This window comes from Anomaloglossus baeobatrachus, chromosome 2 (genome assembly GCF_048569485.1).
Source record: "Anomaloglossus baeobatrachus isolate aAnoBae1 chromosome 2, aAnoBae1.hap1, whole genome shotgun sequence".
In the NCBI taxonomy this organism is placed as follows: Eukaryota; Metazoa; Chordata; class Amphibia; order Anura; family Aromobatidae; genus Anomaloglossus; species Anomaloglossus baeobatrachus.
In genome coordinates this window covers 621,258,666-621,285,170 of record NC_134354.1, presented here as the reverse complement: position 1 = coordinate 621,285,170, position 26,505 = coordinate 621,258,666, and the positions used below count along the sequence as shown (strand labels likewise).

Sequence of the window (26,505 nt, the reverse complement as noted above, 5' to 3'; positions counted from 1 at the left end):
AACCAAGACAAAAATTGGAGTTTGGGTCACTTATGATTCAACCCAAAGAAAGTTACAGTTAGGTCCAGAAATATTTGGACAGTGACACAAGTTTTGTTATTTTAGCTGTTTACAAAAACATGTTCAGAAATACAATTATATATATAATATGGTCTGAAAGTGCACACTCCCAGCTGCAATATGAGAGTTTTCACATCCAAATCAGAGAAAGGGTTTAGGAATCATAGCTCTGTAATGCATAGCCTCCTCTTTTTCAAGGGACCAAAAGTAATTGGACAAGGGACTCTAAGGGCTGCAATTAACTCTGAAGGCGTCTCCCTCGTTAACCTGTAATCAATGAAGTAGTTAAAAGGTCTGGGGTTGATTACAGGTGTGTGGTTTTGCATTTGGAAGCTGTTGCTGTGACCAGACAACATGCGGTCTAAGGAACTCTCAATTGAGGTGAAGCAGAACATCCTGAGGCTGAAAAAAAAGAAAAAATCCATCAGAGAGATAGCAGACATGCTTGGAGTAGCAAAATCAACAGTCGGGTACATTCTGAGAAAAAAGGAATTGACTGGTGAGCTTGGGAACTCAAAAAGGCCTGGGCGTCCACGGATGACAACAGTGGTGGATGATCACCGCATACTTTCTTTGGTGAAGAAGAACCCGTTCACAACATCAACTGAAGTCCAGAACACTCTCAGTGAAGTAGGTGTATCTGTCTCTGTCAACAGTAAAGAGAAGACTCCATGAAAGTAAATACAAAGGGTTCACATCTAGATGCAAACCATTCATCAATTCCAAAAATAGACAGGCCAGAGTTAAATTTGCTGAAAAACACCTCATGAAGCCAGCTCAGTTCTGGAAAAGTATTCTATGGACAGATGAGACAAAGATCAACCTGTACCAGAATGATGGGAAGAAAAAAGTTTGGAGAAGAAAGGGAACGGCACATGATCCAAGGCACACCATATCCTCTGTAAAACATGGTGGAGGCAACGTGATGGCATGGGCATGCATGGCTTTCAATGGCACTGGGTCACTTGTGTTTATTGATGACATAACAGCAGACAAGAGTAGCCGGATGAATTCTGAAGTGTACCGGGATATACTTTCAGCCCAGATTCAGCCAAATGCCGCAAAGTTGATCGGACGGCGCTTCATAGTACAGATGGACAATGACCCCAAGTATACAGCCAAAGCTACCCAGGAGTTCATGAGTGCAAAAAAGTGGAACATTCTGCAATGGCCAAGTCAATCACCAGATCTTAACCCAATTGAGCATGCATTTCACTTGCTCAAATCCAGACTTAAGACGGAAAGACCCACACACAAGCAAGACCTGAAGGCTGCGGCTGTAAAGGCCTGGCAAAGCATTAAGAAGGAGGAAACCCAGCGTTTGGTGATGTCCATGGGTTCCAGACTTAAGGCAATGATTGCCTCCAAAGGATTCGCAACAAAATATTGAAAATAAAAATATTTTATTTGGGTTTGGTTTTTTTGTCCAATTACTTTTGACCTCCTAAAATGTGGAGTGTTTGTAAAGAAATGTGTACAATTCCTACAATTTCTATCAGATATTTTTGTTCAAACCTTCAAATTAAACGTTACGATCTGCACTTGAATTCTGTTGTAGAGGTTTCATTTCAAATCCAATGTGGTGGCATGCAGAGCCCAACTCGCGAAAATTGTGTCACTGTCCAAATATTTCTGGACCTAACTGTATAACATATTAATCATGGTTCTCAATTGCTTCTGCAGCTTGTTTCTGGCCTTCATGGCTATTTCCTGCAGCTTTCTCATTGCCTTGATGGCCTTTAGTTACTAACTACAGCTTCTATATGGCTTTGATATTCATTGGTTACTATCTCCACTTTCTCATTGGCTTTGATATTCATTGGTTACTATCTCCACGTTCTCTATGACTTTCATATTTATTGGTTACTAACTCCATCTTCTCTATTTATTATTATTATTATTATTATTTATTTATAGAGCACCATTGATTCCATGGTGCTGTACATGAGAAGGGGGTTACATACAGAACACATATATAAGTTTCAATAGACAGACTAGTACAGAGGGAAGAGGGCCCTGCACTTACGGGCTTACATTCTAAAGGATTTTGGGGAGGAGACAGTAGGTGGGGTGTAGGTGGGGCGGCAGCTTCGCACGGTGGTGGGGCGGCAGCCCTGCACGGTGGTGGGGCGACAGCTCCACACGGTGGTGGGGCAGGGGGGTCATTGAAGGTTATAGGCATTTCTGAACAGATGAGTTTTCAGGTTCCGTTTGAAGTTTGCAAGTGTAGTAGATAGTATCAAGTGTTGAGGCAACGAGTTCCAGGAGACTGGGGATGCTCGGGAGAAGTCTTGGAGTCGGTTGCGTGAGGAGCGAATGAGAGAGGAGGAGAGAAGGAGATCTTGGGAGGACCAAAGATTACGTTTTGGAGTGTAGCGAGAGATTACTTCAGAGAGATATGGAGGAGACAGATTATGGATGGCTTTGTAGGTCAGTGTTAGTAGTTTGAATTGGATACGATGGAAAATTGGGAGCCAATGGAGGGATTTGCAGAGAGGAGAAGCGGGGTGGTATTGAGGAGAGAGGTGGATCATTCGGGCAGCAGAATTAAGGATGGACTGGAGAGGGGCAAGCGTGTAAGCAGGGAGACCACAAAGGAGGATGTTGCAGAAGTCAAGGCGAGAGATTATGAGAGCATGCACTAGCATTTTTGTAGATTGAGAATTGAGGAAAGGACATATTCTGGAAATATTTTTGAGTTGAAGACGGCAGGAGGTGGTGAGGAATTGGATGTGTGGTTTGAAGGACAAAGCAGAGTCAAAGGTCACTCCGAGGCACCGAATTTTGGGTGCTGGGGAGAGCGTGATGTTATTTATTGTAATAGGTAGATCAGGTAGGGAGTGTAGGTGAGACGGAGGAATGATGATCAGTTCAGTTTTGGCCACATTAAGCTTTAGGAAGCGAGAGGAAAAGAAGGAAGATATAGCCGATAGGCACTCTGGGATTCTAGTTTTGATATTTATTGATTACTAACTAGTGATGAGCAAAACTGTGGATAATCAGGTTCGCCAAACCAGCACGGGGAAAAAAAATAAAAATTAAAAAAAAAAAAAAATCGGGACCGGCAAGTGAACTTGATGCCAAACTTAACCCCAAACATTGAACGCCATACAAGTCAATGGGGACGAGACGTTCGAGGCTGTAAAATGGCTGTAGTAAGTGCTAGGACACTGCAAATGGAAATTTGTTGACAAATCACAGCTGTCATTAACCACTTAATTATCCCGCACCAGGGCAATTGGGATGGGCCAGGTAAAGCACCAGGATTGGCACATCTAATGTGATGTGCCAATTCTGGATAGCTGCGGGCTGATATTTTTAGGCTGGGGGGAGGACAATATCCAAGGTGCCTCCCCAGCCTAATAATACCAGCTCCCAACTGTCTGCTTTACCGTATCTGGATATCGAAAATGGGGGAGACCCTATGTCTTTTTTTTTTCTTCTCTATTTTGATATCCAGCTACGGGAAAGCTCACAGGTGGGGGCTACAGCCTGCAGCTGTTGTTTCACCCACATTGGCTATCAAAATATGGCAGGAGCCAACATATATTTTTTAAATTATTTCTTTATTTCTTTTTACACTACTATACAGCAAACTGACTTCAACCAATCACAGATGCGGACACAGGGTGGGAGGTATGTATAACAGTTTGCAACCAATCAGAGACACTCTCACAGAGGGTGGGCGGAGAAAGCAGTGAATATTGATGAACTTTAATTAGTGGGCCCAAAAGAGAGTCTAACTGCAGTGTGATCCTCCAGAAAACACCGGGAAATATGGTATATACATATAAGTATCCTGCTCTTACTACCATTTAACTTTCATTTGTAGCTCACATCATTTTTTTTCCTTTTGTTTTACAGTGATTTCCCTGGCTAATCACAGCCATGCCCACAGCCAAAAAGCTTCCTGATTGGCTGCTCTGCAACTATCCAACAAGCTTTATTCGAGTGGCAAACCCGAACAGGAACCGGATGTACATTCAAAAGTGTACGTTTGTTGTTCAGCATCAATGACAAGGTGTTCAGTACGGACAATCAACTTTACAACTTGGGTTTGCTCATCCCTATTACTAACGGCAGCTTCTCTATGGCTTTGATATTTATTACTTATTATCTTCACCTTCTCTAAGGCTTTGATATTTATTGGTTACTATCTCCTCCTTCTCTATGGCCACTTTGCTGGCAAGAACCTCTCAAAACTGCAGAGCTCACTGATTATTTGCAGTACTGTTGAGATTGAGCCAGCGCTGAAGGCAATAACAGACACTTGGAGCAGCACTGCAGATCTGGGCAGAGTGGCAAAAAACTGTTTGTTTTTTAAAATCAAACTGAAGTCTGGAGTAATTTTTGACACAAAGGAAATGTATCCAGTTGCTATCAATTTAATAAATCAACCTTTCCAAAATTCTAAGCTCATATTTTGATTATATGAATGGTATATACCATGTGTACCTTAGAGAGGATTTGCCAAAATTTCACAGTATAAAATACACACGTAGATCTCTTAGACCAGCTAATGCTGATTTACTTTCTTTGAAAATTCATGTAAAAACAGCTGTATAATTTTCTTTCAAAGATTGAACTAACAGCTGCATTGACAACTCCTCAGAATCCCTCCTCCCTGCCAAGATCTTTCACTGCTCAGTACAAGCTGCAGCTTTCTGGTAGACTGTGTGGAGGCTTAATACACTTGGACTCATAAGATTCCTGAATCTACAGATGGACTCAGAAAATGCTTCTTTTAATATCAAGATCATAATGCCATTTTCACATGGATTTTCAAAGAACATATAGCAGTTTTATCAGATCTAGAAAATCTACAGTGAAAAGAAAAAGCCTACACACCCTTGCTAAAATGCCAGTTTTTTTGTCATGTTAAAGAATGATACAAGAAGAATAATTTCAGAACTTTTTCCACCCTTAATGTCACCTATAATCTGTACAATTTAATGATATATAAATTGAAATATACTGCTCAAAAAAATAAAGGGAACACTTAAACAACACAATGTAACTCCAAGTCAATCACACTTCTGTGAAGACAACCTGTCCAGTTAAGCAACAGTAATTGTGAATCAATTTCTTCTACTGCTGTGCAAAGGGAAGACAACAGGTAAAAATGATACCCAATTAGCCAGACAACCCCTATAAGGGAGTGGTTCTATAGGTGGTGATCAAATACCATTTCTCTATTGTCATCTTTTTTGGCTGTTTTGGTCACTTTTGCATTTTTGTCATTGCTCTAACCCCCAGAGGTAGCATGAGGCGGTGTCTACAACCCAAAGAGGTTGCTCAGGTAGTGCAGCTCATTCAGGATGGCACATGAATGCATGCTGTGGCAAGAAGGATAGTTGTGTCTGTCAGCACAGTGTCCAGAACATGGAGCAAATACCAGGAGACAGGTGAGTACACCAGGAGACGTGGAGGGGGCAGTAGAAGGGCAACAACCCAGTAGCAGGACTGCTACCTCCTTCTTTGTGTAAGGGGATATAGGAGGAACAGTGCCAAAGCCTTCAAATTGACCTACAGCAGGCCATTAACACCCATGCGTCTGCTCAGCCTGTCAGAAACGGACTCCATGAGGGTAGTGTGAGGGCCCGATGTCCACATGTGGGTGTTGTGCATACAGCCCAACATTATGCAGGGTGATTTGTCAGAGAACACAAAGATTGGCATATTTGACATTCACACCCTGTGCTCTTTATGGATGAGAGCAGGTTCACACTGACCACATGTGACAGGTGTGACAGATCCTGGAGATACCATGGAGAATGTTCTGCTGCCTGCAACATCCTCCAATATGACTGGTTTGACAGTGGTTTAGCAATGGTGTGGGGAGGCATTTCTTTGGAGGACAGCACTAGCCATTGGTTGGTACCCTGACTGCCATTAGGTACCCGGATGAGATGTTCAGACCCATTGTGAGACCAGATGCAGGTGCAGTGGGCCCTGGGTTCCTTCTGATGCATGAAAATGCTAGGCCTCATGTGGCTCACGTGTCTCAGCAGTTCTTGCATGATAAAGGTATTGATGCTATGGACTGACCTGCCCATTTCCCAAACCTGAATCCAATCAAGCCCATCTGGGACATCATGTCTCCTTCTATCCACCAATGCCAAGTTGTGCACAGACTGTCCAGGAGTTGACTGATGCTTTAATCTAGGTCTGGGAGAATATCCCTCAGAAGAACATCTGTCGCCTCATCAGGAGCATGCCCAGGTGTTGTAGGGAGGTCATACAGATGTGGAGATGTAGAGGCCACACACACTACTGAAACTCATTTCCTTGTCTTGAGGCATTTCCACTGAAGTTTGATCAGCTTATAATTTGAGTTTCCACTTTGATTTTAAGTATCATTCCAAATCCAGACCTCCATGGGATATTTATTTTGATTTACATTGATCACTTTTATGTTTTATTATTCTCAATGCATTCCACTATTTAATAAATAAAGATCTGCAACTGAAAAATTTCGTTCATTGAGATCTAGGATATGATATTTTAGTGTTCCCTTTATTTTTTTGAGCAGTTTATTTTTGGGTGGGAAAAGAAGAGTAAAGAACTAAATAGTGTGGTTGCATAAATATACTAATTAATTTTTGAAGAAAGCTTTGAATTTATGACAGCATTCAGTATTTTTGGTTAGGAGTCTAGCAGCATTGCCCATCTAAAATTGGCAAACTTTACCCAATCTTTTATGCAGTAACACTCCAAATTTCTAAGATTATGAAGGCGATTCCTGTGTTCTACCCTTTTCAAGTCAAGTCTAAGATTTACAATCATATTCAAGTCTGGGTTCTGTTTGGGACATTCCAAAACTTTAATCTTTGACTGGTGAAGCAATTAATTTGTTGATTTGCATAGTGTTGTTGTCGAGCTGAAAGGTGAATTTCCTCATCTTCCTCAGTTTTTTAGAGGTGGCAGGTAGGTTTTATTGCAAAATTGATTGATATTTGGAATTATTCCTAATTTCCTTCATCCTGGTTAAAACCCCAGTTCCAGCAGCCAATAAACAGCCCCTAAGCATAATACTGCCTTCACCATGCTTCACTATAGGTATGGTGTTATTTTTGTGACGCACAGTATTGGATTTACGCCAAAAATACCTTTTGAAATTATTGCCAAAAAGTTCAACCTTGATCTCATCAGACCATAATACATTTTCAAATGTTCTTTTTTCAGACTTGTAGATTTTGGAAAAAGTATCCTTTCTTGGGTTTTTTTTTTGTTTTTTTAAGAAAACGCTTCTGTCTTCCCACCCTACCCCACAAGCCAAACATGCAAAGAATTATTTTAAATTTGATGTTTATATTTACCCCCTCAAAATGATTTCACTTTGTTTCTCAATGGATTTGTACAGATTATAGGTGACATTAAAGGTGCAAAAAAGTGCTGACATGATTCTTCTTGGTATGATCTTTTTACATGATAAAAACCTGGCATTTTAACACAGGTTTATTGACTTTTTAACGTCCTCATTATTCTGTAGCATGTAACAGACTGTTATTGTTATTTTGTTTTACTGTAATTAACATCTGTATTTTGTAAGTATCCCCATCTCATGTGCCACACCATGGAATCAAGGTTGCTCTAGAAATAAATACTAACAATAGCCACTGTATATAATAATGCAGGCTGCTTGCATTGTGGAATCTTTCACAGATCAGCGTTGTTGTGTGGCTTGTTTCTGGTTATGTTCCAAAAGCCCCTTTATGATCTTGAACTTATCTATGATTCCTCTATTTTGTCTAATAAGACTCAGAAATAGAGTAAATAATATGTCATACAGAATTTCTAGCATGTCACTGCATAAAAGTAACTGTCTTATAACAAATTATCGATGTGTTGCAGATTCATTGGAGTAATGATTAAAGGGAACCTGTGAGCTGATTCATGCTGCCCAAAGCACAGACAGAATGACGCAGTCTGGCTGTGCTAGTACAGTCATTTAGATATTACTCTGAAACACTGCCCGATTCATCAAGGAATTTTAAAAGGGCAACATTTTTTCAGCAACTCAAAGTCATATCAAAATTTTACCACTTTGCCAGTTTTTAGACAAATTTTTGGCAGTTTTGCCAAAGTGTGCGAAGCTGGAGTGTGGTTGGGGCGTGAGAAAGTAAATTCATAAAAATTTACACCACTTATAGTGGCATAAATTACATCAGTGATGTGCTACAATCCCAGCTTAGAGATACATTTCTCGTTCAGGCACACTCTAGAAGTCTAGATGTTAGATGCGCCTAATTAATTAAAGAAGAACCCTCATTAAGTTTTTTATTAATTTTATGTGTATATATATATATATATATATATATACACAACGTAGTGTGGGTATATTAACATACTCTCCTACAGCTGTTCTCTCCAGTATCCAAGGCTGCTGTTCTCTGTTTCTCCGTGAGATCACTGCAATTGCTATACGAGTGAGACAGAAGTCTCTTCTGCAATGAAAGTTTATGAGGCCTCTTTCGTGCTCTGATGCTCCATATCCAGGTTACCTGGACAGTCTGCAGAGCAGTAACTTCATGCAGAAGACGCTAGTACTAGTAGTAAGTTTATGAATGATTGCTAGTACTAATACTGAGTTTATAAATTAACACTAGTACTAGTACTGTATTCATGAATTAATGTTAGATCTGTAACTGTATCTATGCATTAATGCTTGCACTGGTACTGTATCTATGAATAGATGTTAGTAATTGTGTTATAAATATGAATTAAAGCTAGTACTGGTACTGTCTCGAAGAATGAACACTAGTACTGTTACTGTATCTTTCCAGTATGGCTTATATAATATCTATAATTATGGCTGCTGTTACATATGGAGTGCACAATATCAGGGGCATAACAACCTCTGCGACTGAGACCAGGCCTATGGGTGCAGGAGGTCCGCCGACCAAAGTGCATGCTTCAGCTGGATATGCGTCCAACGGCAGATATCAAGATGAAATGCACTGCAGCCCAGAGGCCTGCCTGGTCCCTGCACTGCAATCAGTAGCGTAGCTACCGGAGAGGTAGATGGTGAGGTTTCCCCTGGCCCCCTCGCTCTGAGGGATCCACCCAGAGCTATACTACCCTTAACTATATCGGTGTGTGCAGCTCGCCTTTATAGTTAAGCTGTGCAGTAGAGCAGGGAGTCACAATATACCTGCAGTACCACTATCCTTTCTAAAGACTGCAGGGCACTTAAAGCCTGTAGTCTATAGAATGGCAGGAGATGCAGTGGCTGAAACACCTGTGCACACACAGTAGATCAGAATCGAGACTCTTATGTCCCGTGCGTGCGTCAGTGCTATGACAGCTATGACAGTGCATTGTCATGGCAAAGGACTTTGTCAGGATCCTGGATTAGGTGAGTATATGGTGTTTTTAATTTTAATTAAAACTTGGACTTATGTTAGGCCATTATAGAGTTTGGAGGCTAATATAGGGGCCATTATACAGTTTAGGGGTCAATATACAGTTTGTGGGCTAATGTGGGGTCCATTATACAGTTTGAGTGCTAATGTAGGGACCATTATACAGTTTGGGGGCTAATGTGGGGGCAATTATACAGTTTGGGGGCTAATGTGGAGCGATTATGTGACGCCCTGGCAAAACCAGGGTGCCACAGAGCCTGCATAAATCCAGCAAAGTGCAGGCCATTCTCCTCCTTGGTAACCTGATCCCACACCAGTGCAGCAGGACAGACTCCCCCCCCCAGTGTAAGAGCTAAATAGAGCAGGAGGGGAGGGGCTGGAGCAGAGTGAGTTTGGAGTGTGAGGAGAGCAGACCAGGGGAGGATAGCTCCTGGCTGCTATAAGGAAGGTAAGAGTGAGGAAGGGGCCTGAGGTGGCCGGGGCAGGGTAGTGGCCCGCTGGCATCAAGGGGCGACCCGGATCACTGCAGGGGGAGTGGGCTCCCCGTTCCCGACTGAGGAAGGAGAAAGGAGCGTCTGGCTGCAAAACAAGAACAGGATCCTGCTGTACTGCGTGTGGGACCCCAAACACCCTCCGCACCGAAGGCTGTGGACTCCCGCAGTTTCTAGTTTACCAGTGACTCTGTGTAGTTTACTTGTGAGTACAATAGTGCCATCAGGCACCGCACCGCAGCACTGCGCCCAGCAGCCCTCCAATCTATTCACCACCGGGCCCCGGGACGACCAACCCCTACCCACGGAGGGGGAACCAACATCCTAGCTGCTCCCTGCCATTGCTCCCGGGATCCCCGTCATCAGCAGCGGTGGTGCCCATTATCACCACGACCCGTGGGTGGCGTCACGAACTATCTCCCCAAACAAACCACCCCCTTTTCACTCATGGGCGAGGAGCGCTGCTCGAGTCCCCGGGTCTGGCCCACCGCTCGAGCCACCGAGCAGCAGCAGCCCCGGACCCGAGCGTAGCGACCGCGGCCCCTCCGCCCGCGACAACTTGGCATCTGCGAACAGGATAGAACCGATCTACCTACCAGTAGAAGTGCGCCTTGCCGTCCCCGCCGGCGGCGTCTGGCTGAAAAGTTTGAAGTTCCGCCATCTTTTTCGCAAGGATTTCCCGCTCGAGCGTCTTCCCCGAGCAGGGAAGGCGCGAAAGTGAAGCCCCGCCCCCAACAGAAGTAAGTGCTGGAAAGAACCAAGGGGGGCGGGTGCAGGTGTACCTGATGTAACCGAAGGTATAAATAGCAGGGACGCCGAGACTCTGCTGCACATCCGGTTCCTGGAAGCAGTAGCCGCAACCCCGATGACATCTCCCCCGGCTCCGGCAGTCCGCCCAGCCGCAACGGTGATGACGTCGGCTCCGGCAGTCCGCCCGGCCGCAACGGTGATGACGTCGGCTCCGGCAGTCCGCCCGGCCGCAACGGTGATGACGCCGGCTCCGGCAGTCCGCCCCCCCTGGCCACAGCAGAGGCGACACCCTTCCGGACGTCTGCCCCAGATGCGGCGCCAGCCGCTCCCAGGTACCCCGTCCCGGCTGTGGAGCAGCCGGAGTGCACCTGCAGGGAGGAGGAGCAGGCCACTGAGCAATGGGGCCCTTGGCAGTTAGCGAGGCTGGTTGTAGCCGGCGCCGAGGGCATCCGAGTGGGCTTGCTCCTGAGCAGGAGGCAGAGCACGGGACCCGTGCCCCGTACTGGGAGTGGCGGCAGCAGCGACGGTAGCGGAACATGGACGGCTACCCGCAAGTTAAAAAGGTGACTGTTTTATGGACTGTCACCCCTGCTGAATGTCCTCAAGTTCCGGAGGGGGCCGTCTACACTGCAGGTGGGGGTGGCAGAACAGTTTAAAGTTTGAGCAAACATACCTCCCAATGTGGGAAGATGCATGTTTGTACTGTTTCATTTTTCTTTTTCCCGTTCAATAAATGTTGATGCCCGGACAGCCCGAGGACAGGCTGTGTTTTACCAAGGGGGTGTGTGATGCCCTGGCAAAACCAGGCTGCCACAGAGCCTGCATAAATCCAGCAAAGTGCAGGCCATTCTCCTCCTTGGTAACCTGATCCCACACCAGTGCAGCAGGACAGACACCCCCCCCCAGTGTAAGAGCTAAACAGAGCAGGAGGGGAGGGGCTGGAGCAGAATGAGTTTGGAGTGTGAGGAGAGCAGACCAGGGGAGGATAGCTCCTGGCTGCTATAAGGAAGGGAAGAGTGACGAAGGGGCCCGAGGTGGCTGGGGCAGGGTAGTGGCCCGCCGGCATCAAAGGGCGACCCGGATCACTGCAGGGGGAGTGGGCTCCCCGTTCCTGACTAAGGAAGGAGAAAGAAGCATCTGGCTGCAAAACAAGAACAGGATCCTGCTGTACTGCGTGTGGAACCCCAAACACTCTCTGCACCGAAGGCTGTGGACTCCGGCAGTTTCTAGTTTACCAGTGACTCTGTGTGGTTTACTTGTGAGTACAATAGTGCCATCAGGCACCGCACCGCAGCACTGCGCCCAGCAGCCCTCCAATCCATTCACCACCGGGCCCCGGGACCACCAACCCCTACCACTGAGGGGGAACCAACATCCTAGCTGCTCTCTGCCATTGCTCCCGGGATCCCCGTCATCAGCAGCGGTGGTGCCCATTATCACCACGACCCGTGGGTGTCGTCACGAACTATCTCCCCAAACAAACCACCCCCTTTTCACTCGTGGGCGAGGAGCGCTGCTCGAGTCCCCGGGTCCGGCCCACCGCTCGAGCCACCGAGCAGCAGCAGCCCCAGACCCGAGCGTAGCAACCGCGGCCCCTCCGCCCGCGACAACTATATAGTTTGGAAATAATGTGGGTCCATTATATAATTTAGGAGCTAATGTGGGTCCATGATACAGTTTGGGTACCACTGTGTACAGTGTGGGGGGCACTCATACTGTGGGTGGGCCACTCTTTGATTATAGGGACATCTGTCGGGATTTCTCAAAGTGTGTGGGCCATTATACAGCGTGTGAGCTAATGCGGGGGTCATTATACAGTTTGAGGGCTATTGGGATCATTATAAAGTGTGGGGTATTATACAGTGTTTTTGGGGAGCATTGTTAACATCATACTATGTAAACTGGAGCAGTGGTTCCACCACACTGTGTATAGGAGAGCTGTAGACCCATCATACTGTCTATAGCGGAGGTGTGGTTCCACCACACTGTGTATAGCGGAGCAGTGGTTCCACGATACTGTGTATAGTGGAGCTGTGGACCCATCATACTGTCTATAGCGGAGCTGTGGACCCATCATACTGTCTATAGCGGAGCTGTGGTTCCATCATACTGTGTAAAGGGGAGATGATGTGACATTATACTGTGTGTAGAGAGCCCATCATACTGTGAATAGGGAGGTGAGAGGACATTATACTCTGTATAGGGGAGCTGTGAGCTCATTATACTGTGTATAGGGGGAACTGTGGGCTCATCTTACTGTGTATAGGAGAGGTGTAGGGGGATCATATTGTGTATAGGTGAGCTGTACATGAGGTGGACTAAGAGACAATGTAAAATGTTAAGTGGACACTTAAGAACCATTATTGTTATAGTGGCACTCAGGGTATTGTGACCGTCAAAAGTACACTGGGCATTATTACCATATAGAGGTAAAATGTTGACACTGTTTTTTAGGGAATTTGCACAGAGCATTAATATTTTCTAGTGTACAATTTGACCATCTAGTTTACCATCTAGAGGTCACAAAGGAGGCATTACCCTTTGTAAGGGGTGCAGTGGTGGCATTATTATGTGGGGCAGTAAGAGGAACCCTGTTGCTTTGCCAAACAGCAGGTGCAGTAATAGGGACTTTATACAGCAACAACTCAGTTGTGCACGTTAGGAATAGATGGGGACGGTGCTGGAAATTAAAGAAGTCAAATTTGTCTTTGTTGTAATCTCTATAGATGAATTGTGGCTGGAAGCAGCTGTCATGTCAGTCTGGGTCAGATGGAAAAGATCGGAAAAGTGAACAACTTAATAAGAAAGAACATCAGCTGTAAGTCTCTATCTATAACTGTTCTGTGACATGTTCTGCAGAGTTGGCATCTACCACTACATGATCACAGTATGGCGGTAATAACAGTGTTGGCCTAGTGTAGAGATTTACTTTCAGCAATAGCACGGTCGGTCATCTGCTGAGGTTCCCCTGTAACCACGATTAGACTGTGCCACCATAGTTGGAATTAGGGTTACCAGTTAGGTGCCCACTCAGATGTTTTGCCCTCCCCGGTCTGAACCCCTAGCTACACCTCTGGCTGCAATTCAAGCTGCCAATGGGCAGCTGATATCATGTGCCATGGAGTGCACTCAAATCGTCAGTTGCTGGCCACTGAACACTGGCTACCAAGGATGCTGGGCGACGTAGGAGCGGAGGGAGGTGAGTAGTTTTTTTTATGCATTGGAGACAGAACAGGGACTGTATAAACCAGGATGGACTCAGGATGGGGAGATATATACCATGATATGCCCAGGATTGGGAACATATATACCAGGATAGGAACAGAATGGGGACATATAGTAGGTTGGGTCCAGAATAGAGACATATATACCAGGATGGGCCCAGGATGAGGACCATATATACCAGGATGGGCTCAGGATGGGGACATATATACTAGGATATGCCCAGGATTGGAAACATATATACCAGGATGGGCCCAGGATGAGGACCATATATACCAGGGTGGGGACAAATATACCAGGAGGGGGACAAATATACCAGGATGGGGACAAATATACCAGGATTGGGACCAGAATGAGGACCAGGAAGGGGACCAACATGCAAGGCGAGGAAACGCCAGGTCTAAATATTGCACCAGGGCCCATCAGACTCTAGTTACGCCACTGCACAATAACCAGTATTGGAAACATGGTCAAAGGTTATAGAAAACTGCACAGACATCAGGCAGATATGTTCCAGGTCTTATTCAGTCCAATTGTTTCAGTTCTGTTAGACATCAGTGCAAATTGACCCTGACAATTCATGTGTCTTTTGAAAGTGTAATGTTCAGACAGTAAAAGTAGCTTACACATGTGTTCTTTGTTTTATAAGACTATTTATTGTACAATAAAAATTTCTGAAACTTTCAAATATCGTTTTGGGTATCAAGTCCTCACAGATTTCAACATCTCTGAATTCTGTTGGTGAATGGATTCATTACTTGTCTAAATTCAGTATCTCCAGCACCCACAACATTTCTTATATCTTTTAAGGGTACTCTAATCTTAGTAAGTAATAGTAAATTTTGGAGCTGTCATCATATAATGGCTTCTGGGACCCATACCGTTTTGTGTTTAAAGGGATCACATTGTTGCATCCTCTTCACAATTTCAGCCAGACCCAAATTGATTGAACGTGGCCACCCTGCTACAGGTGGTAAGGAACAACGTGTGCGACCACTTCATTCTCTGGAATTGTTAGGGGTCCCAGAGGTGAGCCCCCAACATTGTCGGTTATAAATGACTTAATGACAAAATATATATAATTTGTGGAGGAAGGTTGAACTAGATGGACCTGGATCTTTTTTCAACTTGTGTAACTATGTAACTATGTAACCCTCAGAGAACATTAAGTGAAGAAATATTCTAACAACCTTTACTGAAATGGGAACATCCATTCACTTTCTTTTTTTATCTACAAAAGGGTGATTTACTGTCATTTATTCATCTGTCACGTTTTCACAGCTGCCCGCAGCATCACACTTTATAATGTGGGTGTGGGTGGGTGTACAGCAGAGAATACAAACAAAACCAGTTGCATACCCCACATGTATAATTCCCTTATCTTCTGTATTTTTTCCTTGCTATTGCTTATGTTATAATATAGAACACACCATAAACTATTTAGGGCATAAAATCCCACTTTCCTCAATCCCTGTGTGATGTTGACCTTAGTTATTAGCTTCTACAGTGTAACCCATTGACAATAAATGTAACGTGTAAATACCAAATGAAGCAAGCAAACATGAAATGCGTAATTGGCGCTCATTTGCTTTTGGTTATTTGTAAATTATCCCTTAGAAATAAACATAGTGTCCTTTATACACTGTAAACATAGACCGTGATGATTTATGAAAGTGCGAGGAACAATGATCCGGAAAATGAAGAAGCTAAAATGTAAAATTGATTTTATTACCGGGTGACTGTACTGCAGTGTACTAGAATGTGACATAATGGGCTATAATGAACAACTTTCATATATATCATTATATAATAGTCCAGTACAGATTTTAGTGTGTTAACCTTTGTCTGGTACCACGGGGTCAATGTGACCCCCTGCAGATTGGAGCTAGTGAATTTTTAATGGTACCAGGGAAGGGTTAAATCGTGTTAGGGAAGGTGACCCATTGATGTGTTATTTTTACCCCACGTCCTTGAGTTTAGTATTCAAGGGTTAAAATTGCAATATGAGGTTAATTGTAAATGTTCCATGATATTATCAGATGTGTCAATGTAGTTCTATGCACAAAAGACAAAACGCACATTAGTGTGGTTGAGAATGAAAACACATCCCGACTGGTTGAGAAATACTGGACTCCATTATTAGCAAGCTGCTGAGTGAGGTAGTGCTGCGGGAAGTAGCTGGCCGATATACAAGAGCTGATTGAGTCCGACATAAAGGGGCTTTTGTCTGCGAGCAGTCACCACTGACCCCAGCTCAGCCTACTAGACCATAAGCAACAGAGCAAGAGAAAGCCACCCCGGAATATATCCTCGAAGGCACATCAAACGCTCTCACACTTTATATGGAACAACACAATCACTTAGTGAAAAAAAAATCATTTTAAATACTGGACATTTTTTATACCGAGAAGGAAACTGCAGCTTTTTACTTGTGGCTAATTATTCCTCTAAAGCCAATTATTGTGACAAGTTACACTTCTTTCTCCACTAAAACTATAATGATCCATTTTAATAATTTATGTATTTATGTTGCCGCCAATTAAGCCTGCCATCTGTAGTCAGGTTAAATAGTCAGGCTGAAATATTATTATTTTATTTATTTCTGCGTCTCGAAGAATCTTGAAATAAATAAGAAGTCTAATGGAAAAATCTTGTCAGATTGAATAACGGCACGGTTCATATATCCAGTTGTATGCGGCTATGCACAGGCATCAGAAGATTAATTCTATATTAAAATAGCATAATACATTTCTGCATGTCAAGTGCCTATTTATTTCTTGCAGAACGCTGTTAAAGTCATGGGGGATCATTTCTGCTGTAATATTCTGCATGTTCTCCAAGTCAGTATGTGTCTCATTCATATTGGGCTCCTTCTGAATAGGCACCTTGTGAGCATGTAGCTGCTACATATGGCACTGGGGGCATAAGCCTGAGTCTTCGAGAACTAGATAGCTTCTCACTGGTATTTTGTACTTTGACCTGACATGTTAATATACTGTAACTTATATAACTTACATGTTTATCATTTACTTTCCAGAAATAGAATGCACCAATTGCTCCGAAGAGAAGCAGAAGAGCCCCAGAGATCAGCACCACGGCCCCAATTCGGAGTAGACGGCCACTGTTGGATGGCTTCACTGTAATTGCTGTATAAGCCTATAAACAGAAGAAATACATCTATAAGAAACAATTCCATACTTTAAAATCACAAAATGTCTTACAGATACCACTTATGGTGTGTGACTACAAATGTATGACTCTCAAATATACTTTAGGAATGATACCAACAGAGTGTCCCCAATGTCTTTCTTGAGTTACTAATCATTATGTGAAAAAAAGTCTAATCTATGCATAATGAAAAGTCACAATTTACGAGATCTGTGATGACAGGTAAGGCTATTGGCGCAAGTCTCTTTTGGATCCAGTTGAAGAAAAACAAGCAAATGACAAAAAAAAAAACCAAAACAGTTTTTAAATATATCTATTACATGGGTTTGCTTAAAAATTGAAGATTTGGTTTGCAATCTGTGTCTAGCTTCATCTGTTTTTCTGGAGGTGTCTCTGAACACCTCTGGTTCTATGCGCATACACAATGCTAAAAAAAAACGGATCCGTCAAACAGATCACCATAGGCTTTAATGTTAACAATAAAAACAACTCCCTCGGAAGTTTCCATTCTATCTGCAATCCATTTTTGGCAAAAAAATAGAAGATTGGATCTAGCGGATGAAAACTGATAACATTTTAGGAAATTAAAAACCCAATAAAATGAAGAGGTTCTGCAACTGAAAGTATCATTTTTATGTTCCCCTAACGGATTATAGTAATGGGAATAGATATTAAATGCTGAATGTAAGACGAGGTGTATACAGGATTCTCTGTCTGTGGCCTCTAAACTAGAAAAGTCTCATTTACAGGTTAAAGGGTAATTTTTAAGATTTCTCTGATCAGGTTTTTCCATCTTTGCACAATAGTTGGAGAATTGAATAAATCTACATCCAGATGAACATTTAAATTTTTGGGAAGTCATGTCTGTGAATTGGGGGTATTATTGGGTCCTTGTGTGGCTCTGTGCTCTTGTCTACATTGTGGATGGGTGCAGGAGCTGTCTGTCATTTATAATAGCACTGTCTCATTGGCTAAATGGATGACACCAGAGGATGCTGCGAATTTTTTGCAAATGTACACTAGAATATTGACTAAGATAGTTTCATAGTGTTAAGGTTGAAGGTAGACTTTAGTCCATCGAGTTCAAGCCATGAGCTAACCTAACATGTTGATCCAGAGAAAGGCAAAAAATCCCATGCGGCAGACAGTAAGCGCTACATTAGGGGAAAATATTCCTTCCCGACTCCACATATGGCAATCAGGCTAGTTCCCCGGATAAACACCCCATCACAGAATCTAGTGCACATAACCAGTAATATTATATTTTTTAAAGAAAGGCATCCAGGCCTCTCTTGAATTTTATTAGTGAATCAACCATTACAACATTAGGTGGCAGAGTGTTAGATAACACACTGACCAGAAATATGGCCATCTGAACGTAGCTTTAAAGCTCATTAGTCTCCTCAATTACATTTTTTCATGTCAATATGACCTGTAGATCTATAGCACACCGAATTAGGGGAAACTTCATGGATATGGGCTTGGATCAGATTTTTGAGAAGTGGATCCAGCAGGAAGGAGAAGTATAAGTCATTCCTTTACGTTTCCTTTGAAGTCCATTCTTGGTATAAACTGAAGGTGAAATTCCTGCCCTATGGGACAGTTCTCCAGATCCTGCCCAACCCCTGGTTGTATCTTGTCATCACTAATGCTAAGTATTTTGCAGAATTTGGCAGTGAGAGTAAAGGCAATTCCATATACAGTTTGCTCATGGTTGGGTATTTAACACCAAAATGTGCTTCCCATAGAAGTGGTTTCAAAAAACGCCAAAAATTGTAGCAATTAATGTGATGAGTAGTGGTGCGTCTCCCTCATTTTATATGACTGTTCCCATCCTGTCCTGATGCATGGTGTTATAATATAACATATACTGTATAGGTCATGTTCCTGGATTTCCAATTATATGGACATAATAATCCTGTAACGCTGCACTGAATACTGAAAATTTGTCACATCATGATTCAGCTCCCAACTATTTATATCAATTCTGGTCACATTTCTAGTTATAATCACCACAATAGAAATAAATCTCCACAACTACAAGTCTATATTAATAGGAGGACGAAATCAACACTAATCTTTGCCGATGCAGGAGGGCCAGGAAGAGATCTAATTAACCTTTCTATGGAGGTAAACAGAAATCAAAGGCCAATTCTGCAGAAAACACCCACCAAAATCCTACTTTCTCCATGCAAACATTTTTACAACTTCTCTGTATGCCAGGCATATGGGGAAATGTGAATTTATAGCGAAAATTAATTGCTATAACCTTTCCAAGTTTACTTCTTATTCCATCACAATCCAAATCCCAAAGAACAGCGCCAGTATTTCATTTTCGTCATAGTGGTTTCTGTACAGATGCTCACATATTTTACATACATATGAGCCCTCTCTATGCACTCAGAATCCTAACATTATAAGCTGGGGCAAGAGGGACTGTCAAAGTTTTCATATGTTTCAGTAAAAGGATGAAATTCATGCTGAATCCTGTAGTTCCTCTGTACCGGACAGATATAGGACATAGGTATTGTAAACCTAACAAAGGGGACACTAGACACTAGCGGAGAAATGAAATCTCTAATTTTAAAATATAATATCCTTATGATAAACTTTTGTATATACTTTTAATTTAAATATGATTGCTATTGTGGACTAGATATGAATTCATTACCCCCCTAAACTATCAGTCACATTTTGAGATGAATTCTAAGAATGCAAAGGAAATGGGAAGAAGTTTGGAGAGATGTTGATTGTAGGGCTACTCACTGGGGGAAGGCACTGCTCCACATCCTCAGGTCCTGCTAGGGCTATAGGAACTTTCTCCGAAGTCTCTGCCATTGTGTACTGCTGATCCCAGTCTGAGCCCCCAACCCAGCTGTACAACTTGTGCAGGACAGGACGAAAATCATGTGACCACTGCATGTCAGTCAAAAGTGGAAGGAACACCTGCCCACCTACTACTAGCCAAAAGCATCTCCTCCCCCATAGTGCAGCATCCTGTGCATTCCTTCTTCAGCACCACCCTCCCTTTGTGGTCTTCCCTCACCTCCAGAATGCACTGCAGACATATACATGCTCAATTCTTCATTTTAGCCCTGTAGAAAGTTTCCTCCCACATGTTCCTGAGAGTCAAAATATACAGAAACAATTTTTCTGCAGTCTCTAGACAGCAGAAGCATTCATTCACTCGTTCCTGCCATTTAACATAGCTTACAGTGAGAGACTACTGTTAATAAGGCAGCTATTGGGCTGGAATAGGGAGTATATTACTACTCACAAGACAGAACATAGGAAATTGGCTCCGATTACAAGTACAAGCTCAGGCATAGAGCCAGGGGCCTTACTAGGATCTTAAAAGATCAGGGGTCTAAACCTCAAATAATATGTCTCCCCATATTAACCCCCTGACCACTTAAAAGAAGATCTATAAGTATATAGTTATCTTATACAGTGGAACTTCGCTTAACAAGTAACCCACGTAACGAGAATTTCGCTTAACAATCAAAGCTTTCTGTAAATTTGTAACTCAGTTTACGGCCTAAAACACACTTCCGCAAAAAAAACGTACGTGTCTTACGGTCCGTTTTTCGGGTCCGTGTTCCGTTTTTTAGGGGCGTTTCTCCGGTACGTATGGCATCCGTGTGATAGAGTATGTGAGCCGTGTGTGCGTGTGGAATGTCCGTATTGACATAAAATACGTACGTGTGCTGTCCGTTTTTAAAGGCCCGCATTCTTACCCAATTAACGATTTTAATCATTCATCATGAGATCCTGGTGTTGTTGTTTGCTTTTTATTGACCTGATAGATTGGAAACAAGTGTTGCAGATTTTGTGATGGAAAACGGACACGGACGATAAGTGCTGAACACGGACATACTCCGTGTGCGGTCCGTGCAGGCACGGACCCATAGACTAAAGCGGGTCCGTGCCTGCGTACTGCCGGCCAAAAACGGACATGTCGTCCGTGTAGAAAAGCGCACACATTTACTTACCACACGGACACACGTTCCGTGTGATTTTACATGTGTGTGCCATCTACCATTGAATAACATGGGTCTCCGTGTCTCTGTGTCTCCGGTACGTGCAAATACGTACCGCACACGTACAAAAAAAACGGATGTGTGTTGCGGGTCTACGAGAAAGCTTTGCTGTACGAGCAAAATACTCACCGCACACACTTCCGGTTCCGTACATCCACCACGCTCTGACCCGCTCTTGCAGTCCACACAAACACACACATGCACGCACAAAACACACACAAACAAACACGCATGCATGCACACACATACAGTATTATGCTCACCTTACCTTCTGTTCCATCGCCGGCCTCCTGGGTCTTGTAGTTCGCCGGTGCATCGCGACGAGGGAGGAATCCTCGCGGCGAACTACAAGACCCATGAGGCCGACGATGGAACGGAAGGTATGGTGGGCATAATATGTGTACCTTCCGTTCCATCGCCGGCCTCCTGGGTCCTGTAGTTCGCCGCTCCACGCTGTGTATCGGTAACCATCGGCGACAAGGCAGGAACTTCCCCTGTCAGACGCTACTCAAAGGCAGCCCGCTGACCAATCAGAGGCTCCTGCCTTTGACGTCAGTGCTCTGGGTGCGGAAGTTCCTCCTTCGTCATCATGGTTACCCCATACACAGCCCGTGCTAGAGAACAGCAAGTCCCAGCAGGCCGGCGATGGAACGGAAGGTAAGGTGAGCATATGTGCGTCCGTGCTTGTGTGTGTATGTGTGTTTGTGTTTGTGCATGTTTGTGCGTGTTTGTGCATGTTTGCGTGAGTTTGTGTGTGTTTGTGCATGTGTGGAATGGCCCAACAGGGAACCAGGATGGGACATTTAACAAGTTGTGGAACGAATTGTCTGCATTGCAATGATTTCCTATGGGAAATCTTGCTTTGCTGAATGAGTAACTTGGTTAACAAGCACACTCCCAGAACGGATTGTTCTCATTAACCAAGCTTCCACTGTACCACTGTTTCTACTATACCAGGATTACATATTACCTACATACAAAAACACACTATAGAAGGACCAATATTACTAAATTTACCACTGTACAAGATCCAGGGGCGGATTAAGGGTAAATAGGGCCCCGGGCTGTTCAGGATCTGTGGGTCCCCCTTGCCTACACAAGGATCATGTGACGGGTCCATCATCATACACATGGAACAGAATTTCTGAAAAATAGTCGCTGAAACTATAACCTAAAAAACATCCACTAATCTAATAAATACACCTTCAGTTTAAAAAACCCCAAAACAAAACAAAAAAAACACCACTAAGGCACAGTACTAAACAGTCCAACTTTAATCTGTAAGCAAGACTATTGCAAAAAAAAAAAAGAGCAAAAACCCCCTGTGTGAACATTGTTTAACAAATACTGAAGTAAAATACTCATCAAATTCTCAGCATGTGCACATGGCCTTACACATACTGAGGTAAAAACTCACCAATACTGAACATGTGCATGTGACCTTAGAGTATATTCACAAAGGGGTTTTATTTCTGCAGCAAAATCTGAGCAAAGGCTGCAGCTTGTTATTAGCATGTATTTGCATTAAACCAATTAAACAAAAAAAAAAAATAAAAAACCTGCAAAACTGCCCTATTTGAACATAGCTTAGCAAATACTAAGGTAATAAAAACTCTAATACTGAACGTGTGCATGCGCTGAGTATTTGGTGAGTTTTTTACCTCATTATTTGTAAGGCCTCATGTGCATGTTCAGCATTTGGTGACTTTTTTTTTACCTCCAGTGGGGCACAGTTTGCTGCGGTGTCTCAATCCTCCATTCCCAATCTATACATACACAGTGTTTGTATTGAGAATTAAGGATTGAAACTACATAGATCCGATACCCCAGAACACTTTGATAGAAGACACCCTCGTCCCCATCTTATAGAAAATTACAATCCCCCCTTTCACATAGTGTGCCGCTGTTGCCTGCTGCTAGTCAACAGGTCGGCAGGCACCTCCAAAGAACAAGTCACCAGTCCGTCTCTACTCTTCAGGCTGCTGGACTCCAGCGTGGCCTGCAACAACGCCGTCTGCCGTCACCATTACAGAGGATGCTCCTGTTGGGCAGACAGGTGGGCAGGACTCCCTTAGCCGCGCCGCACCCTGTATGTTGCTAGTATGTCCTGCCCAGGGCTGCCACCAAGAATTTCATGGTGCCACACTGCCAAACTTTTCGGGCCCCCTTCAGACTCCATGACAGCTAAGCCTCCACCCCTCGAACCTTCGGCAATAGAAAAAAGTGGTGTCCAGCAACACTTCCAAGAAAGAAGGTTAAAAACAAATTTTATTCCATAAGATTAAAACCAACACTAGGTTGGATGGACATCCACAAAGTATAAAACAATGTCTTACGTGTTTCAAACCTAAAAGAGGTTCTTAGGCTTAAGGCTGCTTTACACGCAGCGACATCGCTAGTGATGCCGTTAGCGATCGCACCCGCTCGATATTTTGAAAATGAATGACGTGTCAACAATCAACGATTTGTGCCGCTTTTCGGATCGTTAGCGGTCGCTCGTAGGTGTCACACGCAACGACGTCTCTAATGATGCCGGATGTGCATCACTAATTCCGTGACCCCAGAGATATCTCGTTAGAGATGTCGTTGCGTGTAACGGGACCTTTAGACATATCCTGCTAGATTTGCACAAGTAAAGGCCCCATTCCATGCAATGACATCTCTAACAAGATATCGCTGGGGTCACGGAATTTGTCGTTAGCGACGTCATTGCGTGTGACACCTACAAGCAACTGCTAATGATCCAAAAAGTGGCACAAATTGTTGATTGTTGACACGTCGTTCATTTTCAAAATATCGTTGCTCGTTTTGGACGCAGGTTGTTCGTCGTTCCTGAGGCAGCACACATTGCTACGACGAACAACAGCGTTCCTGCGTCCTCCCGGCAACAAGGTGGGAGTGACGTTAATACGGCTGCTCTCCGCCCCTCCGCTTCTATTGGTGGGCTGCTGTGTGACGTTGCTGTGACGCCGCACGAACCTCCCCCTTAACCCCTTAATGACCGCGGGCAGTAAAATTACGTCCTAAATGTCATAATGTTACTGCCCGCGGTCCTCTGGCGGCAGCATGCCGCGATTGGCACACATCTCAGCTGATTTTCACAGCTGAGATGTGTGCCTGCTAGGCACGAGCAGAATTGTTATCTGCTCGTGCTGATTAACCCCTTATATGGTGCTGTCAATACGTGACAGCGCCATTATAAGCGCGATCGCGGTAAACTTTTACTTACCGCCCGATACCGGAAGTCACAAGACGCGATCACGTGACTTCCGATAGTTGTCATGGTAGCACAGGGTCATGTGATGACTCCTGTACTACACATGACTTGCTTTCACTTTCGCTGTGCCAACGGCACAGCAAAAGAGAAAGAGAGCGTATCTGCTGTTTACAGCTGTGTAGCTGTGATCAGCAGATACTGCAGAGCGATCGGATTGCTGATCGCAATAGCCCCCTAGGGGGACTAGTAAAATAAAAAAAAAAAGTTAAAAAAAGTTTTAAAAAATTAAAAAAAAAAAACAAAAAAACCTAAAAGTTCAAATCACCCCCCATTCGCCCCATTGAAAATTAAAGGGTTAAAAAAATAAAAATTATACACACTTTTGGTATCGCCGCGTTCAGAAAAGCCCGATCTATCAAAATATAAAATCAATTAATCTGGTCAGTATACGGCGTAGCGGCAAAAAAATTCCAAACGCCAAAACGACGTTTTTTTGTCGCCACAACTTTTGCGCAATAAGAGGCGATCAAAATGTAGCATCTGTGCAAAAATGGTACCGTTAAAAACGTCAGCTCGAGACGCAAAAAATAAGCTGTCACTGAGCCATAGATCCCGAAAAATGAGAACGCTACGGGTCACGGAATATGGCGTAAAACGTGCGCCACTTTTTTCGGACAAACTTCCGATTTTTTTTAACCTCTTATATAAAAGTAAACCTATACATGTTTGGTGTCTACGAACTCGCACTGACATGAGGCATCACACCCACACATCAGTTTTGCCATATAGTGAACACAGTGAATAAAATATCTCAAAAACCATAGTGCTATCGCACTTTTTTTGCAATTTTTCTGCATTTGGAATTTCTTTGACCTTTTCCAGTACACTATATGGTAAAACTGATGGTTTCATTTAAAAGTACAGCTTGTTCCACAAAAAATGAGCCCAAACATTACCATATTGACTGAAAAATAAAAAAGTTACGTCTCTCAGAATAAGAATGGCGGAAAAAAAAAAAGGAAAGCGAAAAATCGTCCGCTTGTGAAGGAGTTAAACAAGAGTTTGTTCGCCAGCCACAGCGACGTCATTAGTAAGGTATGTGCGTGTGACGCGTACTAGCGATATTGTTCGCCACGGGCAGCGATTTGCCCGTGACGCACAAATGACGGGGGCGGGTGCGATCGCTAGCAACATTGCTAGCGATGTCGCTGCGTGTAATGCAGCCTTAAGTTATGGTTAAAATTGTTTTTTAATTTCTATTTCTTGGATGTGATGCTGGAAACAACTTTTTTCTATTGCCGGACTTTGCCTCTTTGAATACGGAGCTGACCTCCTTGCACCGTTCCCCAGAGAAAGAGCCTAGGTGATGCACTTACTGGGTGAGCTGAGATCCTCCTTTGCATACTTCCCTCGAACCTTCCACAGTCCCGCCATCAAATCTTCAATTCTGCAAACAGTCCTCACCAATCAAACATTAACCGATAGCCGTCATTTTGACAGCCCGAAATAAGGTGCGTGCAACGTTTTTTGAGTCATCAAAATGACGAGCCCCAGTCTGATTCGTCAGCCATATGCGTATATCTAATACATAAAGCTAAGTGTGTGTGTATGTACAGTTAGGTCCAGAAATAATTGGACAGTGACACAATTTTCGCGAGTTGGGCTCTGCATGCCACCACATTGGATTTGAAATGAAACCTCTACAACAGAATTCAAGTGCAGATTGTAACGTTTAATTTGAAGGTTTGAATAAAAACATCGGATAGAAATTGTAGGAATTGTACACATTTCTTTACAAACACTCCACATTTTAGGAGGTCAAAAGTAATTGGACAAATAAACCAAACCCAAAAAAATTTTTTTTATTTTCAATATTTTGTTGCGAATCCTTTGGAGGCAATCACTGCCTTAAGTCTGGAACCCATGGACATCACCGAACGCTGGGTTTCCTCCTTCTTAATGCTTTGCCAGGCCTTTACAGCCGCAGCCTTCAGGTCTTGCTTGTTTGTGGGTCTTTCCGTCTTAAGTCTGGATTTGAGCAAGTGAAATGCATGCTCAATTGGGTTAAGATCTGGTGATTGACTTGGCCATTGCAGAATGTTCCACTTTTTTGCACTCATGAACTCCTGGGTAGCTTTGGCTGTATGCTTGGGGTCATTGTCCATCTGTACTATGAAGCGCCGTCCGATCAA

General features: G+C 43.5%; 1 protein-coding gene across 1 annotated transcript in view; it reads right to left on the bottom strand.

Moving 5' to 3' along the window:
- CNMD (chondromodulin) overlaps nucleotides 1-19,958 on the bottom strand; it is a 130,441-nt gene extending 110,483 nt beyond the window's left edge. The window contains exons 1-2 of the mRNA XM_075334379.1: nucleotides 19,823-19,958; nucleotides 16,904-17,044 (exon numbers count right to left, since the gene is read on the bottom strand). Coding sequence (XP_075190494.1) covers nucleotides 16,904-17,044; nucleotides 19,823-19,894 — 213 coding nt within the window. The 5' untranslated portion in view covers nucleotides 19,895-19,958. The remainder of the gene's footprint in view (nucleotides 1-16,903; nucleotides 17,045-19,822) is intronic.
- Between the last annotated feature and the right edge of the window lie 6,547 nt (nucleotides 19,959-26,505).